Raw genomic sequence first — 14662 nt, forward strand, 5'->3', positions numbered from 1 at the left:
TGGTTGCCTCTCACGTGGCCTCTGCTGGGGACCTGGCCCGCAACACAGGCATGTGCCCTGACTGGTTATCGAACCAGTGACCCTTTGGTTCACAGGCTCAGTCCACTGAGCCACACCAGCCAGGGCCAGAATTCCTTTCTATTTTTAATATTATTGTTTGCATTATTTCTTGTTTAACATTAGAGTTGTTCTAAGGTCAAGAGCTTTGGCTTCATGAAAATCATAGACATTTGTGAGACCGCAAAAGGCTATTTATAACAAGGAATAAGATATCCAATAAAACTGAATGAAAGAAGCTGATCAGAAGTTTCTTCTCCCCCAAAACCAAAGGCAAAGAACAATTATTAAGTAACATGCAGGAAAAATTAACATTAGCCACAAAAAAAAGAACATGGAGTAAGAGAGTTCAGTGATTGCATCAGTTTAAATTTAAACAATGTTGACAGGATTCCATAATATGAAACTTGAGGAGTCATCCATACCTTGTAATTCAGGACTCGGGATTGATCCACCCACTGGCAGTTTCTATATGTATACATGCTATACATATACATGTAACTTTACTTTTTGTTCATTTTCTTATGAACTTGTATGTTCCAAGGTATTGGAGCACTGAGACATGGGGCTGGCAAAGCAGGGCTGAGGATGAGTGAGCACTGCCATTCTTTGCCACTGCCCAGTCACGCACAGGCCCTGCCCAGGCTCTGGACTTTGGCTGTCCAAGACGTGTGTGGTCACCTGGGGGAGAGAACGAGGGGAGGCAGGGTCGTGCGGCAGTGCCATTGACAGGCAGCTGAGTTTTGCTGGCTGCAGGAGTGAGAGTGTGAACGTGGCCAAGCCTGGACTCTCCCCACCTGCCAAGCCCTCCTCTGCAGAGGTCAAGGTGCCCTGATAACCAGCCAGGCACAGAAACAGTAAATAAAGGCAGCTGCAGCACCAGCACTGCCCACATCTACATTACACAAGCTGATGAAGAATCCAGGAGCTCATCTGAACTGTGTTTAGGTGCTTGTAAGTTCTGATTCCTCTAGGAGACTACACCGGTCATACGCTGCTCATTTATTCAATAAACAAAGCATCAAAAATTATGAAAAGGTTGTAAGAGCCAGCAGCAGCTCAAAAATTTGAAATGTAAGAAACTCAGCAAATTCTGGTGTATAGGACTCTTAGTTGCAGATAACAATAGAAGATGTCAAGTTTATTTCATTTAAGTTACAAATGTGTCGATTTGCCAAGTTGAAGGTCTGCTGCTCTATCCTGTGGGAGATCTTGGTGGGCTGTTATACTTGTGGTTCTCTACCTTCAGCTACATTTTAAGGCAAGTTGTAGGATGGCTGATTGTTGGAGGAGATAATCAGAGCTTCAGACTGGAAATTCAACAAAGCCTGAAAATCAGCACTTCATATAGAACAACATGTATGTACCACCCAAATTCAATTCTTAGAAAAGACGGCTAGTCAAACTTAGAAGGAAACATCCTCAGGATAACAAGATTGGTTTGTGACCAGATTGGTTTGTATAAGGAAAGTGATGACTAAATTAATTGTATTATAAGTTAATTTATCATAAATTGTCATAAGGCAATAGTGCCTGTCATTGCTAGGACAAATCGGAACTCGGGAGGAAGAACTTATTATTTATTTATTTAAGATTGTTCTGGAGAGAAGGTGATCAGATTCTCAGCAATCTCTGGTTCTTATGGGCAGTAATAGTCCTAGAATTGGTAAAGGATGTGGAGTCAGAGGGTCTGAATTCCAAACAAGATCACGACCTTGGGGAAGTTGTTTAATCTCTCCGTGGCTCTGTTTTCTTCCCTATAAAATGAGGATAGTGAAAGAACCTACATCCGTCCGTTCTGGCAACAGCTACAAAGATGGGAGAAGGTTGAGAGCTAAAGACCATAGAAGAATAGAAAAACATATTTTAACATATTAATGTTTTAGAAAATCTTTCCAGCAAAAACAAATAATAAAATTTAAATTGCATGAGGTTAAAAAACTTTATAATGTATAATAGAGCACCAACATTTTCAAGAAAGTTTAAGAATTCAATAAATATCTGAGCAAAATAATATAGACAGTTTACAGAAGCAGAAATAACTGAGTAGAAAATATGCATGTGTCAGATAATCAGCCTTCCCCTCCCTTGTGATCATGGATTTGGTGAATAATCAGCCTCCCTCATGACCATGGATTTTGCAGAAAAATGAAATATCAGGTGACAAAGCTGATAAACAAAAATAGACTAGTTGGTGATAGATGGAGTAAGAGTGTACACTTACACACACTTGGTAGAAGTGCAAAAATTTCAAACATTATTGGTGGTTAGTTTAGTAACGTCAAAAATTCTAAGTCATTGGGGAGAAAAGGCACACAACTGTAATTGAATAACAATAAAAAATTAAAAAAAAATTCTAAGTCATTAGACCCAGTGAATATAGGAGTCTGTCTTACAGAAACACTGAATAATACTCAGATTCGTTCATTGGATAGCATTATCTACAAGAAAGTTAATTGAAGTCAACTTAATGTTCCAGTACAGGTGACTAGTTAAGTAAACTATGACTCCTTTATATTATATTGTTCAGCTATATTAAATTAAATGATGCAGACCAATACTCGGCAGCATTCAAGGGTGTTCACATAATTACGAGTGCTTTCTTGAGTGAAAAAGCAAGTTAAAGAAAGAGAATGATCACATTGGTGAAAATTGATATTTAATTATACCTAAATATTAGGATTTGGGGAAATAAAAAGGTAGAAATGGCATAATTTGACTTTCTTTTGTTTTTCTGGAACTTTGATATCTTTGTGTATTTCAAAAATGGCTATATATTTGGGGGTTTTTTTTGAATTTTTTTCATAGTAAAGATTTCTTTATTGGTGGCAGTTAGTAGAAGTCAGTGAATATTGATCCCCAGAGAAGAACTCAGTTATTTATCAGCTTACTGGTCGATAGAGAGTCGAATGAAACTGAAACAATTGATTGCTGGGAGGATAAGCTGAAGTCACTTCTGTTTCTTGGGAAGTGAAGCAATAGGCAGCTGACAGACGGCTTCTGCTGTTCCGCCCACTGTGAGAAACACCGCAGCTCTAGACAGGAGGGCGCAACTACCCCACACTTCACTTGCTCGAGAATTCCATCATCCTCCTGAAATAGCTTTTGTTTCTCTGGAACTTTCTTTGCAAACTGCTTGCGTGAAGCAGTACTTCCGGGCCTCCCAGCAATTTGACGAAGACCCTGCAGGAGCTTGTTGGTTCTGTACTGGCCACTGACTGCGACAACTAAACACGGGACACGAATATTGCCATACTAGAACTGGAACTACCGTCTCAAAAGTTAGCTCTATGTTTAAAATTGATTTTTTAATGTTTCCAACATTCCTATTAGATCGACGCAAGGGATGTTCATCTTAGCTCAATATTCCATGCATTTGCAACGGGAGAAAGAGCACTGTCTGTGCATTGCCGGGAGAAAGCTTGGGGAGCAGCAGTCTTTCGCTGGACTGTTTGAAGGCTGGAGGTTGAGCAGACAGCATCGATCACTTAACACTTTAGATAGCAGTCAGAGTTTTCTACTAATACAGAAATAAGAAAATGCTAATAATGTTTCTCATTTAATAAATAAAAAATTTATGATAATTTTATATAAAAGTAATGTTTGAATCTTGGCAGTCTATTTCTTCTGTAACATGAGTTTTATTAGTGGTATGAATAAGTAAAAAGCATATCTTTATTTTTCTCTCAACTCTTCAAGGTTTTAAACCTATGTTTCTGCTCCTCATGGTAATGATTTGTTTCCTTATAGAGCCTGAATTTGCACCAAACAGGACTCCTCTGATTCAATATCCTGTTCCCACTTGACCATTTACTGTTCCATCAGCTAAGAAGTCCTTCCTGGGGCTCTGTTCCAGTCAGGAAGGACACTCCTGTACGAACATGACATGGAGGGTGTGCTGGGACAGGCTTTATGGAAAGAGGCACTGACAAGGTCTTCTGGGACAGATGGAGCAAAGATCTACTCCCTGCAGAGAATATAAACCTAAATCAGAAGCTTGGGTACACATATAGTATATGTATCCATAAAACCATTCCAACAATCAAGATAATGAAGATACCCGTCACCCCAAGTTCCTTCACACACCTTTGTAATCCCTTTTTCTATCCCTCTCCACCCTTACCTCCCCACCCCCTGGCAGCGCTTTCTGCCCCTGTAGATGAGTTTGCATTTCCTAGAATTTTATGGGGGTGGGAAATACAGTATGTACTTTTTGTTCTTCCATTCAGCTTCAAAGTGTTAATATTCATCCACATTTTATCATGTTTCAATAGTTGATTCTTTTATTGCTGAATAAATTTCATTTTATGGAACTATGATAATTTTCATTTCACTTGTTGATAGACAGTCCCCTGCCCCCAGGGTTTCGTAATACAAATAAAACTACTCTAAACATTTGTGTATGTATTTATGAGGATATATGCTCTCATTTCTCTTAGGTAAAGGTCTAAGGGTGGGATGGCCAAATCATATTGAAGCTACATGTTTTGCATTTCGGGAAGCTGCCAAACCATTTTCCAAAGTAGTTGTACCATTGACATCTCCACAAGCAGTGAAGACTTTCAGTCACCCTACATTTTTTCCAGCACTAGTTATGGAGGTCTTCTTAATTTTAGCCATCCCCATAGACAGAAAGTGGTATTTAATTGTGCTTTAATGTGCATTTCCCAAATGACTAATGATGTTGAGTATCTTTTCATGTCTTTACTTGACATTGAGCTGTATTCTTTGGCAAAGTGCCTGTACAAATCTATCAAATCTGACCAAAAATATTTTACATAAAAATTTAAAGAATTCAAAGAACTTCTATCAAGCCCTAATTTTTTCTGTGTTGTGATGTGACTCAGGCCATAATCTAGACAAGAGGAACATCCTAATCTTTCTCCAACAAAAACTAAGGATTTCCCATCTGTCAACATAGACTAGTCAATAGTAATTAGAATCCCCTTTTTAGCAACAGGTTTGGGGACATGGACCTGTAATGAGCTGGACACACTTTTATGGAGGAGAACTAGGAAAGGAGGCCATGCATAATGTAACAGCAGGGCTTGGGTCATGGACCTGGGGAGCTCTCATCTGCTCTATGCCAATCCTGTTTTACTACTGCCTCTTATTTAAATTTATTCCTTTGGTTATATCTATAAAAGAAAGATGGAACTATATTCAGACAAGCTGAAGCTTAGGGAGCACCATCAAATAGCTCATATGTTTATAGCCACATTCTTCCTAAGTAAAAAATGCTTAGTGTAGGAAAACAGCCAGCAGAGAGTATGGGCTGGAGAATGGGGATGCAGTTAAACATGTGTGAGTACTGTGAGAATCTGGGATATCTGGTCAAAAAATCACTGTGTATCATTCACACACAGGTGACTGTGGGGGGCGGGATTTGTGTGTGTGTGCCTTTGTTCTTGTGCGTGGGTGTGTGTGCAGGTAAAAGCTATTGGATTACAACGGCAAAGATCCTAGTGTCTACACAGAGACAGTGTATAAAAAGCACTTAGAATATTAAGACTTTGAAGCTTTATTTGTCCGAATATGTTACATGATCCATTTTTTCTGCATTTGAAAAATATTACTTTCATAGGAACCATTGTTGAACTCCCTTGTTGGTTGTGAATGCTTCAAATCAAGTTGAAATGTTGCAGTTTTGAAAGCTTTTGAATGACATAATGGGCTAAACAATGCAAACCTGAAATATAACAGGATCAAAGTAATTCTGATTATTTGAAATATACATCAAGTTTTCTATGCTGTTTAATTTATTTTTGGCCTCTTTTCATACAGATTCTACCTTAAAGCTATTTTCCTGGAATGTATCAAAACGGGATTTCAGTTTGAAGCAGTAGAAAGCAAAATAACATTAGTTACTAGAATGTGATTGCTCTGAGTGCCAACAGTAAGCAAATAAAATAAGCCGGTACCCATGTCTCCATGTGTTTTGTTATGTGTGTTCATCCCTAATGAGCATAGCTAAGGTCTGTTTGTTCGTTCCTTTGTTTCACCAGCACTCAGCCATTCAAACATACTTCTCAGCAAAGAGACACCAGAGGACAAAGCCAAGTTACTAAAATCAGGTTGTAAAAAATATCAAAAGTTCCCTTAAAAAATAGTTATACACAATGGTGAAAGGTCTGATGCAATCATATTAGCTACTAAATGACATAGTACTGGTGTTAGCATGACATCACAATTTTGAAGCTTACCTATTGACCTTTATTTTTCTTTAATTACTTATTCTAGATTTCCATAAATATATTTACCACTTAAATAAAATGACACCTGAAAAATTGTTGTGAAAATTATTCCTAAGCTAATTACCACAATGGATAATGCAATCAGTAACATGGATTTTTGATGCAACTACTGAAACAATTCAGAACAATCTATTCATCAGTATCTAACATGAGAAAAAGAAACTGTCACTGCAAATATTTTGATGTGACATTTGTAAAAAAACAACATACATTATAACTTTTAAGAGTCCAAATTAAGGAGAAATAAACACATATATGCAAATAATACCAAACATTTCTTTTTAAACAAGTGAAATTAAAATTTAAGTACAAGGCAACAATACCTATTTTCCCCTCTAGTTTTTAATATTGTGGTGGGATAATAGCAAATTAATAAGCTATAAAACAAACAAGAAGAACTGGAGTGATTATGATATATAGATAATACGGTTCCTTAAAAAGTAAAGCTCCCTTTGTGCCCTCTTAACACCACCACCCCCACCAGAAATCTAACTACTCTGGTATCCTCACCCACTTCAGATTAGTTTCTAGACGGTTTCTGAACTTTCTAGAAATGCAAACACTCTTCAGGTACAATTTGAATCCAGCTTTTTACTCAATATCATACCTGCGAAATCATCCATAGTAGACTGTGTATCAATAGTTCACGATTTCCATTGCTATGTACTGTTACAGTTTGAATAGATGTGTCAATTCTAGTTTAATACAGTTTCATTTTGTTTCTTTGGCACGTGTGGGGGCTACTACATTAAATCTTCTGTGCGTACACCTGGACATTTCTTTTGCGGACCTAAGCGCTAATTTCTGTTGGGTATATACTCAGGAGCGAGCTGACTTTGTCACAGGGTATTGTTTACGTGTGTTTATAAGTACTGCCAGACAGTTTCCAAGGTCTAACAATTTTACAGCCCCATATCAACAATCGTATGTCAGTCATTTTGATTTTTTAATTTAATCTGTTCAGTTTTAGCCATTCTGGTATGTGTTTCATGGTATAACATTTTGGTTTTAATTTGCATTCCACAAGCAGTGATGACATTGAACACTTTCTTCAAGGTTTATGGATCATTTGGACATCCTCTTTTGTGAAGTGCCTATTCAAATTAAATACTTTCTCATTGACAGTGAAATATATATTTTAAAAAGATAAGCAGGAAAGCTACAGCTTCTCCCAAGGAGTAATAATACATTGATCAGAAGCAGTTACTAAAAAAAAAAAAAGTCTGCTATACTGAATAACATGCCAGCTAAGAATTTGATGTTTAATTCTCTTAAATTAGCTCCATTTTGTTCAGATTGATAACCCTCTTATTCATATGATATGAATTTCTATTTGAAATAATTAAATTTCTTCCCCGAGACCTATACCTTAATTAATACAAGGCTTTTATTGAAATTTAACTTGGGCTAAATTCACTAAAAACAATGCGCACTTCGCTCTCTTACAACGGAAAAGTTGTATGATTCGTGGGGCAAGAGAACCCTGCCCTTTGTTCTAGTCAAACCTTGCTCCACCCCTCCCGAGAAGTACACATGCCCACCTTCAGTGACAAAAACTCAGTCGAACAGGTTTCTGCACTTCTAAGAAGCTGGATTCTTCTTGCATTGCAGGTAAACCCACAGGACTGCTTTTGCCTTATGGCCGCTTCTCTGCATGCCTGCAGCGTGACTCTGGCTACTAAACACTCACTCCATGCTGGCCACCTTGCACCTGCCTACAATGTTTCAAGAATATAAGCCAAAGAAATGAGAAAAATTGTCATCATTTTACTAACAGCTGGCAGAAAAATCCAGTGGCCACTCATTTTGGACAATAACAAGGCAAGTGGTCTTTTGAAGAGAACAATGGGAAGAGTGTTGCACTTTGCACAATTGAACCATTTACACTATATGCATGTTGTTTTCATAATTTTTGTAATATATTAAGTTTTTAATAAACTGAACCTGAAATAGATCCCACTGGAAACATTCAAGCTGGTGCCAGTGGTTTCTGTTATTACTTGGCAGATAAAAGTTGACTAATCATCAGGCTGACGAGGACCAAAGGCCTGTGAGAAAAGGACTTTTTCATGTGACTGGAATAGTCAGAAGAGAGGCTCCCACCTGGACTTCTGCCCTACATATCATATCCTTATTATGTGGTGCCCTTACCATACAAGGAAAGAAACCACCCCTTCATCAGAGAAAGACACTTTACTTTTTACTCAATGAAGTAATTCAAATGGCCCATCCAGGATGAGTAGAGAAACTGAGAAACAACAATAGGAACTAACTTCTTAGCAGCACAAAGAGTCAACAAGACTTCCTCATAGAGAGTCTCCACATAGAGAGTCTCCTCACGCGTGTAACAGACCGTGACAATATGGTACTGATATAGCCCTTCTTTCTTTTAACGCTGCTTTTTAAATTTCTTCATTCAATGTTCAGACTGTCTCTGTTATGTATTGAAGAAAGTGCTAAAGAGTTAAGAAGCTATTGTAGGTTACACTCTAGTTGAAAGAAAGGGACATACAATGCATTTTGTGATATAATAAGAGTAGTGCTCTTGAGGGGCAAATAGATTCAGGCAAATTAGGCTACAAGGGCTTTCTGTGAAGGGAAAATTTTTAAGTGAGTCATGAATAGCAAGTATGATAATAACACACATTAGGAAGAGAATATGTACTTGGCCAAGGAAATAGCATGTAAGGTGGGTTTTCTTTCTTTTTTAAAAAAATTTATTGTTATTCAATTATAGTTGTCTGCCTTTTCTCCCTATCCCCTCCACCCCACCCATAAGCTGGGTTTTCAATGGCTCTAAATGGAAGGTCTGTATGCTATGCTACTAGATGTCAGGTGCCAAGAAAGCAGAAATGAGATAAAAACACCATGCATGGAGTTTACCAGGGAGTGCTATGGGATCCACACTTGTGCAGAGAGAAGGCAGGAGGATCGAGCAGAGGGGATAGCGGAGCTGCAGAGGACTTACGCAGCAGCCTTGGCTAACTACAGGCTGTGGGGGACACTCTGAAGCTGGGATGACCCTTCAGAGGTGAAGTGAGAAGTTTTAGCCTTTATACCTTCACACCTACCAGTCATTGGACCCCAGGACAGGGGAGAAAACTTGGGCTAAATGACCAATTTCAACAATTTCAAGAATGACCCTAAAATCTCTAATTATCAAACATTTATACTTCTCAGTAGAGAATCAATGAATCAATTTGCCATCTTTCTCCCTGGAATTTTCTGTCTTCCAGAGGTTTGGTTTCTTTGTGTCCACAACATATTCTTTGTCCAATCAGTTATTGCTACAGCTGTAGTTTTGATTTCACTCATCAGGGGCATGAGGATCAGAAACCCTTAGAGAAAAAAAAACTTGGTTTGGACCATTTTCCTTAAAAGTCAGTTATTGTTATGGGGAGCACCTGAGATATGATAGTTCCTACATACAGCTTCTTTAAGAGGGAAAAAGTCGATCGAATCTGGCTGCTGTGAAAAGGTAGTGATAGAAAAGAAACTGTCCTACATTTACACAATGGAATACTATGCAGCAGAAAGAAGGAACTCCTACCCTTCATGACAGCATGGATGGAACTGGAGAGCATTATGCTAAGTGAAATGAGCCAGGTGGTGAAAGACAAATACCATGTGATCTCACCTTTAAGTGGAACCTAATCAAGAAAACAAACGAGAAAAAAAAATATAACCAGAGGCATTGAAATTAAGAACCATCTGACAGTAATCAGAGGGGAGGTGGGGGGGATAATGGGGGGAAAGGAGGGAAAGGTTTTCAGGAACAACTATAAGGACATATGGACAAAACCAAGGTAGGGTGGATTTAGGGGAGGAAGGTGGGGATGGCTGGGGTTGGGGGGAGTGGTGGGAGGAAAATGCAGACAACAGTACTTGAACAACAATAAAATTTTAAAAAATTAAAAAAAACAGTAGGAAAAATAAAGAATGAAAGAAAAGAAATTATCCTTACCAATTCTCTCCAGTCTAGGATGCTTGCTTCCCTCCATTTATTGTGAGGACATATGAGATCAGTAACCTCAAGGACACCATGCCTTCATCTGCTTAAAGTACGCTAAGGCTATCAATAAACAGGCATGTGGTTTGTAATGTGTAGTCACAGGACCAGCACCATCACCATTACCTAGAAATCATTCAAAATGCAAATACTCGGGCCCCACCACGGACCTGCTGGGTCAGAAAAACTGGGGCTGAAGCCATTCAATCTGGCTTTTAAAAAAAAGATTATATTTATTTATTTTTAGAGAGAATGGAAAGGGAAGGGGAGAAACATCAATGTGAGAGAGAAACATTGATCAGTTGCCCTTGTACGTGCCCCAAGTGGGGACCAAACCGACAACCCCAGGTATGTACCCCAGCCGACCGGTGATCCTTCGCTTTGCAGAACAATGTCCAACCAAGTGAGCCATACCGGTCAGGTCATCATTTAACCTGCTCTAACAAGCCCTTCAGATGATTCTGATGCACGGGACTTAATTTACTGAAGGTGATAAGTACCCTAAGCCAAATTTCTATAAGGGGCCATACTTTTTATTTATTTTTTTAAATTTCAAAAATAACAATTTTCTTTCTGGTTCTAAATGATCATATACATGGGAGAAATATTTAATCCAAAAAGTGTAAGAAAATGAAAATTCTATTGCACATATAGTACTACTGTAAACATTTTAGTGCATTTCTCTTCAGATATGCTTCATGCATGTTTTATTTATAGAAAATATGATGCTATATTTCTTTTGTAACCCATTTGTTGATTTAATAATCTATTTAGCCAAGTGCATGTAGACATAAGAATAACTGCAATGATGCAGCCTATGATTACGAATGAACTTGCCTTTACTCCGAACCCACCCACAGATGACTACTAGTAGGGAGTCTAGACTTTTAAAGTATTTCCCTTCCTTAAGATCTATAAGTTTAGAACTCTGGTTTTAAAGTTTTAAAAGGGCACATATTTAAAAGCAAGCAATTTTTATTTGTATGAAGCAGTTATAACATTTATACAAGCAGGATGTCAACTTAGTAAAGCTAAATGTTTGGGGACACAACAGCATGTAAAGTATTGGTTTCAGCTTCTACTTGGAGTATTATCTGCTTTAAGTTTCCGCTTAGCAGCTCCCCCATCCTGTTTTCCTAAATTATTAGGAAAGAAATATCCAGGTAGATAAAATGTCCTTTCTTTAATGCAAGACTGTAAGGAGTGTGTGAACTTGAGTGAGAAAAGACAGCAGCAAATGGTTACCATTAGTGTTACCATTACTTTGCAGTGATACTGTATGACGTCCTTCAGGTCTGTGGTGTCTAGCACACGGTGCTGGCTTTCAAGTCAGGCAGACTTGGGAAGGAATCTTTGCTCTGGCATTTGCTACCTTGTGGCTTATGGTGTTACTTTGAGCAAACTGCTTAACCTTTAAAGCTGTCTTCTCCTCACCTAAGAAAAAAAAGATAATAATGTAACTACCCTGCAAGGTTAATTTGAGAATTGAATAACATGTTAAATGAAATATTTAATTTGGAAAATTTCCTGGTTTAAAAAAAACAACAAAATTTCTGCAGACGTGAGAAGCAAATGAACTGTGTTTACAGTTGAGTTTTGGTAAATGTTTCTGTTCTTTCCACTTCCCTACTTCCAGGTAAACAGGTCAACTTTCAGGTTGAAATGTGAACTTGACAAGGACTTTCTCCTGAGTGCCCAGCCTCTGCTTCCTTGCTCCCTTTGCTATTGTAGCTGGCCCTGCGTCACTCCCAGGGTCCTATTTGGTTCCTCCTCATCCCTTTTAGGCCAAGTGTAGAAGCATCTGCCAAGAGCTAATACACTTACTTACACTAATTAAGCTGAAATAGAATACGTTTTGTTCTTCAGCAAGATTTACATTCAGTGATAACCTTTATCTCAAAATATAGAATGAATCTGGAGCCGAACACGACAAAGTAGTAGAACTAGATGCAGATTTGGGGAGCGTGGCTCTGCTTCTTACAGTGGACAAAGGTCACTATGACTGTGGGAAAGTAACCAAGGCTCAGTGAATTTCAGTTTCCCTGGCCCCACATTTGTTCCTTAATGATTTCTGGGAGCTCCTAGCTGGAAGAGCTGGACTCCTTCCTCACTGGCCTGTCCCAGGAGCAGGAACCTTCTCCCTTGGCACAGGTGCTCTTCTCTCTGTCCAGCCCTCCTCCTTCCGCCCACCCCAACCGGGGCCAGGCTGGCTCAGTCCTGTTGCTTCTAACCTGCACCTGGCACTTCCTTTCACCAGGAAGTATCCATCCAGACTTCTGGCAACTCTGACTTGTTAGATACATTTCAATTTACTATTTTGGTTGGCAAAATTCACATACTTAAAAATTTAAATATGGAAACATGTTGTAAAACCTTTCCCACTCTGTTTTCCTCCCTTAGTCTCTCTTCCTTCCCTCCCCCAATACAAGTAATCATTGCAATTTATTTCTCATATATCCTTTACTTATTTATACATAAATAAGGTCAAATATAAATTTCATATTGTAATTTCAAATATAGAATTTTATACACACTTTTGCAACTTCCTTACTTTTTTTACTCTTTTACTTTATTTTTTGACTATTTTTATGGAAAGGGCAACCCTCATGCTTTACTCCTGATGAATAGTGTTCCTTTGTTTGACTACACATTGCCAGTCTCTAATTAGAAGAATTTGGGTGGTTTCCTGTCTTTTGATATTATAAATAATGTTGCAATGAATAGTGGTGTATTTATATAAGTCATTTTACACATGCGCAAGTATTTTTTCTAGGATACATTTCCAAACCTAGAATGGATCGATCACAGACTATATGCATCTGTAATTTTGACAGAGACACCACAATGCCTCCGCAGTGATCATATCAATTTCTAGTGTCCTGGAAAATTTTAAGAGCATCCCTCCCCAAAGTCTCTGCAAGAATTTTTTAAAATCAAACTTTGCGCTTTTACATACCTGATAGTTTATAAATGTCATGTTCTTCACTTACAATTTGTACTTTCATTACTATGAATGAGGTTGAGCTCCTTTTCATTTTTTCCCTCTGCAAACTGTTTGTTCATATATTTTAGTTATATTTCTATTTTTGTCACCTATAACAAATATTCAGTGTGTGATGATATATTCAAATCATGCAATGCAAATTGTTCCTAGTATTTCTCATTGTTTCTATCAATTTCTGGCAAATAAGAAAATCACTGGAATGATGTCCTATTGACTGGAAAAGTATGATTACAGTGGAAACATATTTTATTATATTTACCCACCTAACTTTCATGAAGAGATACCCATTCGAGGAACCAATTATGAAATATTAATAGATTTCAACTCATAAAAATTTAAGATGGATAGGAAATGTAAAGTGACATTACTGAAATAAAACATTTGTCAATGTCCATAATCTTAAAGGTACAAATACATGTATGCTCACAAAACCAAAACTATGCTACCATTTCATGACAAAAAGAATTAATGACGTCTGGAGAAGTCCTTCCACACCTCTACCTACCTTATGCTTTTAAAGCCTGAAGTTGCCTCTTGCTTCACATGGTTCAAGGGTCCATTTCTTGTTTACTCAGCTTTCCTGTGAGTCGGAACACAAAGAAGAGACACCGGTTGATTTCCACTTGGACAATGGTCCAGGCACAGCTGCTGTATTCCTGGTTTTCCAGGTAATCGCGAATCCTTCGGAAGTACATTTTAACCTGTAACCTAAGGTTGTCACTACCTACGGAACCCCTTTTCTGATCTGCTTGTGGTTCCATGAATGTTTCTAGGTATTCTAGTTGTTGATGAAGTTCAACGAGGAACTTCTTCATCTGACTTTCCTCCCAACCATCCAGAGAAATATTTGCCCCAAAGAGGTCAAAGGTCTGCTGAAGTGTCTCATGAAGAATGGTCAGTGCATGTCCTTTCTCGTACTGGTGAGGACTGATAGCCTTCTGGGGAAGCAGGAAGTTTTTCCTGTGTGGGAGACACTGCTGAACTGATGAGGTCTGCAAATGATTCAAAAGTTTATAACTTTCTCTGTTCACTCTTCTTTGTTGGAAGAGAACCAGTTTCAGTTCAAGAGAGAGGAGAGTGGAAGAGGCCAGAAGCACCAACCCAAGTTCAAAGAAGTGCTTGTTAATCATGGTGAAGGTCTAACATGCCACTGATCTTTCCGCAGACCGTGAAGCTCCAGCTCCAGTGAAGGTTTGCCTTTCACGCACCTCAGATTGTCCTGAAAGGTGTTCTCCTTCGTTGGTTTTGTTTTCTAAAGCTGTCATTTCTCCAAGTTTACACTTCAAGCTTTTTGGTTCTCTAGTCACAGTGTTTATGGGACCTTTCCTTCACTTCCCC

At 38.3% G+C, this 14662-nt stretch overlaps 1 protein-coding gene across 1 annotated transcript; it reads right to left on the reverse strand.

Moving 5' to 3' along the window:
• Positions 1 to 11071: 11071 nt before the first annotated feature.
• Positions 11072 to 14462, reverse strand: IFNE (interferon epsilon). Its single transcript, XM_024558273.3, has 2 exons — positions 13830 to 14462; positions 11072 to 11754 (listed from the first exon to the last, which is right to left on the reverse strand). The coding sequence occupies exon 1, from the start codon at positions 14452 to 14454 to the stop codon at positions 13873 to 13875; it is 582 nt and encodes a 193-aa protein (XP_024414041.2). The 5' UTR covers positions 14455 to 14462; the 3' UTR covers positions 11072 to 11754; positions 13830 to 13872.
• Positions 14463 to 14662: the final 200 nt, after the last annotated feature.

This window comes from Desmodus rotundus, chromosome 1, assembly GCF_022682495.2.
Source record: "Desmodus rotundus isolate HL8 chromosome 1, HLdesRot8A.1, whole genome shotgun sequence".
NCBI lineage: Eukaryota > Metazoa > Chordata > Mammalia > Chiroptera > Phyllostomidae > Desmodus > Desmodus rotundus.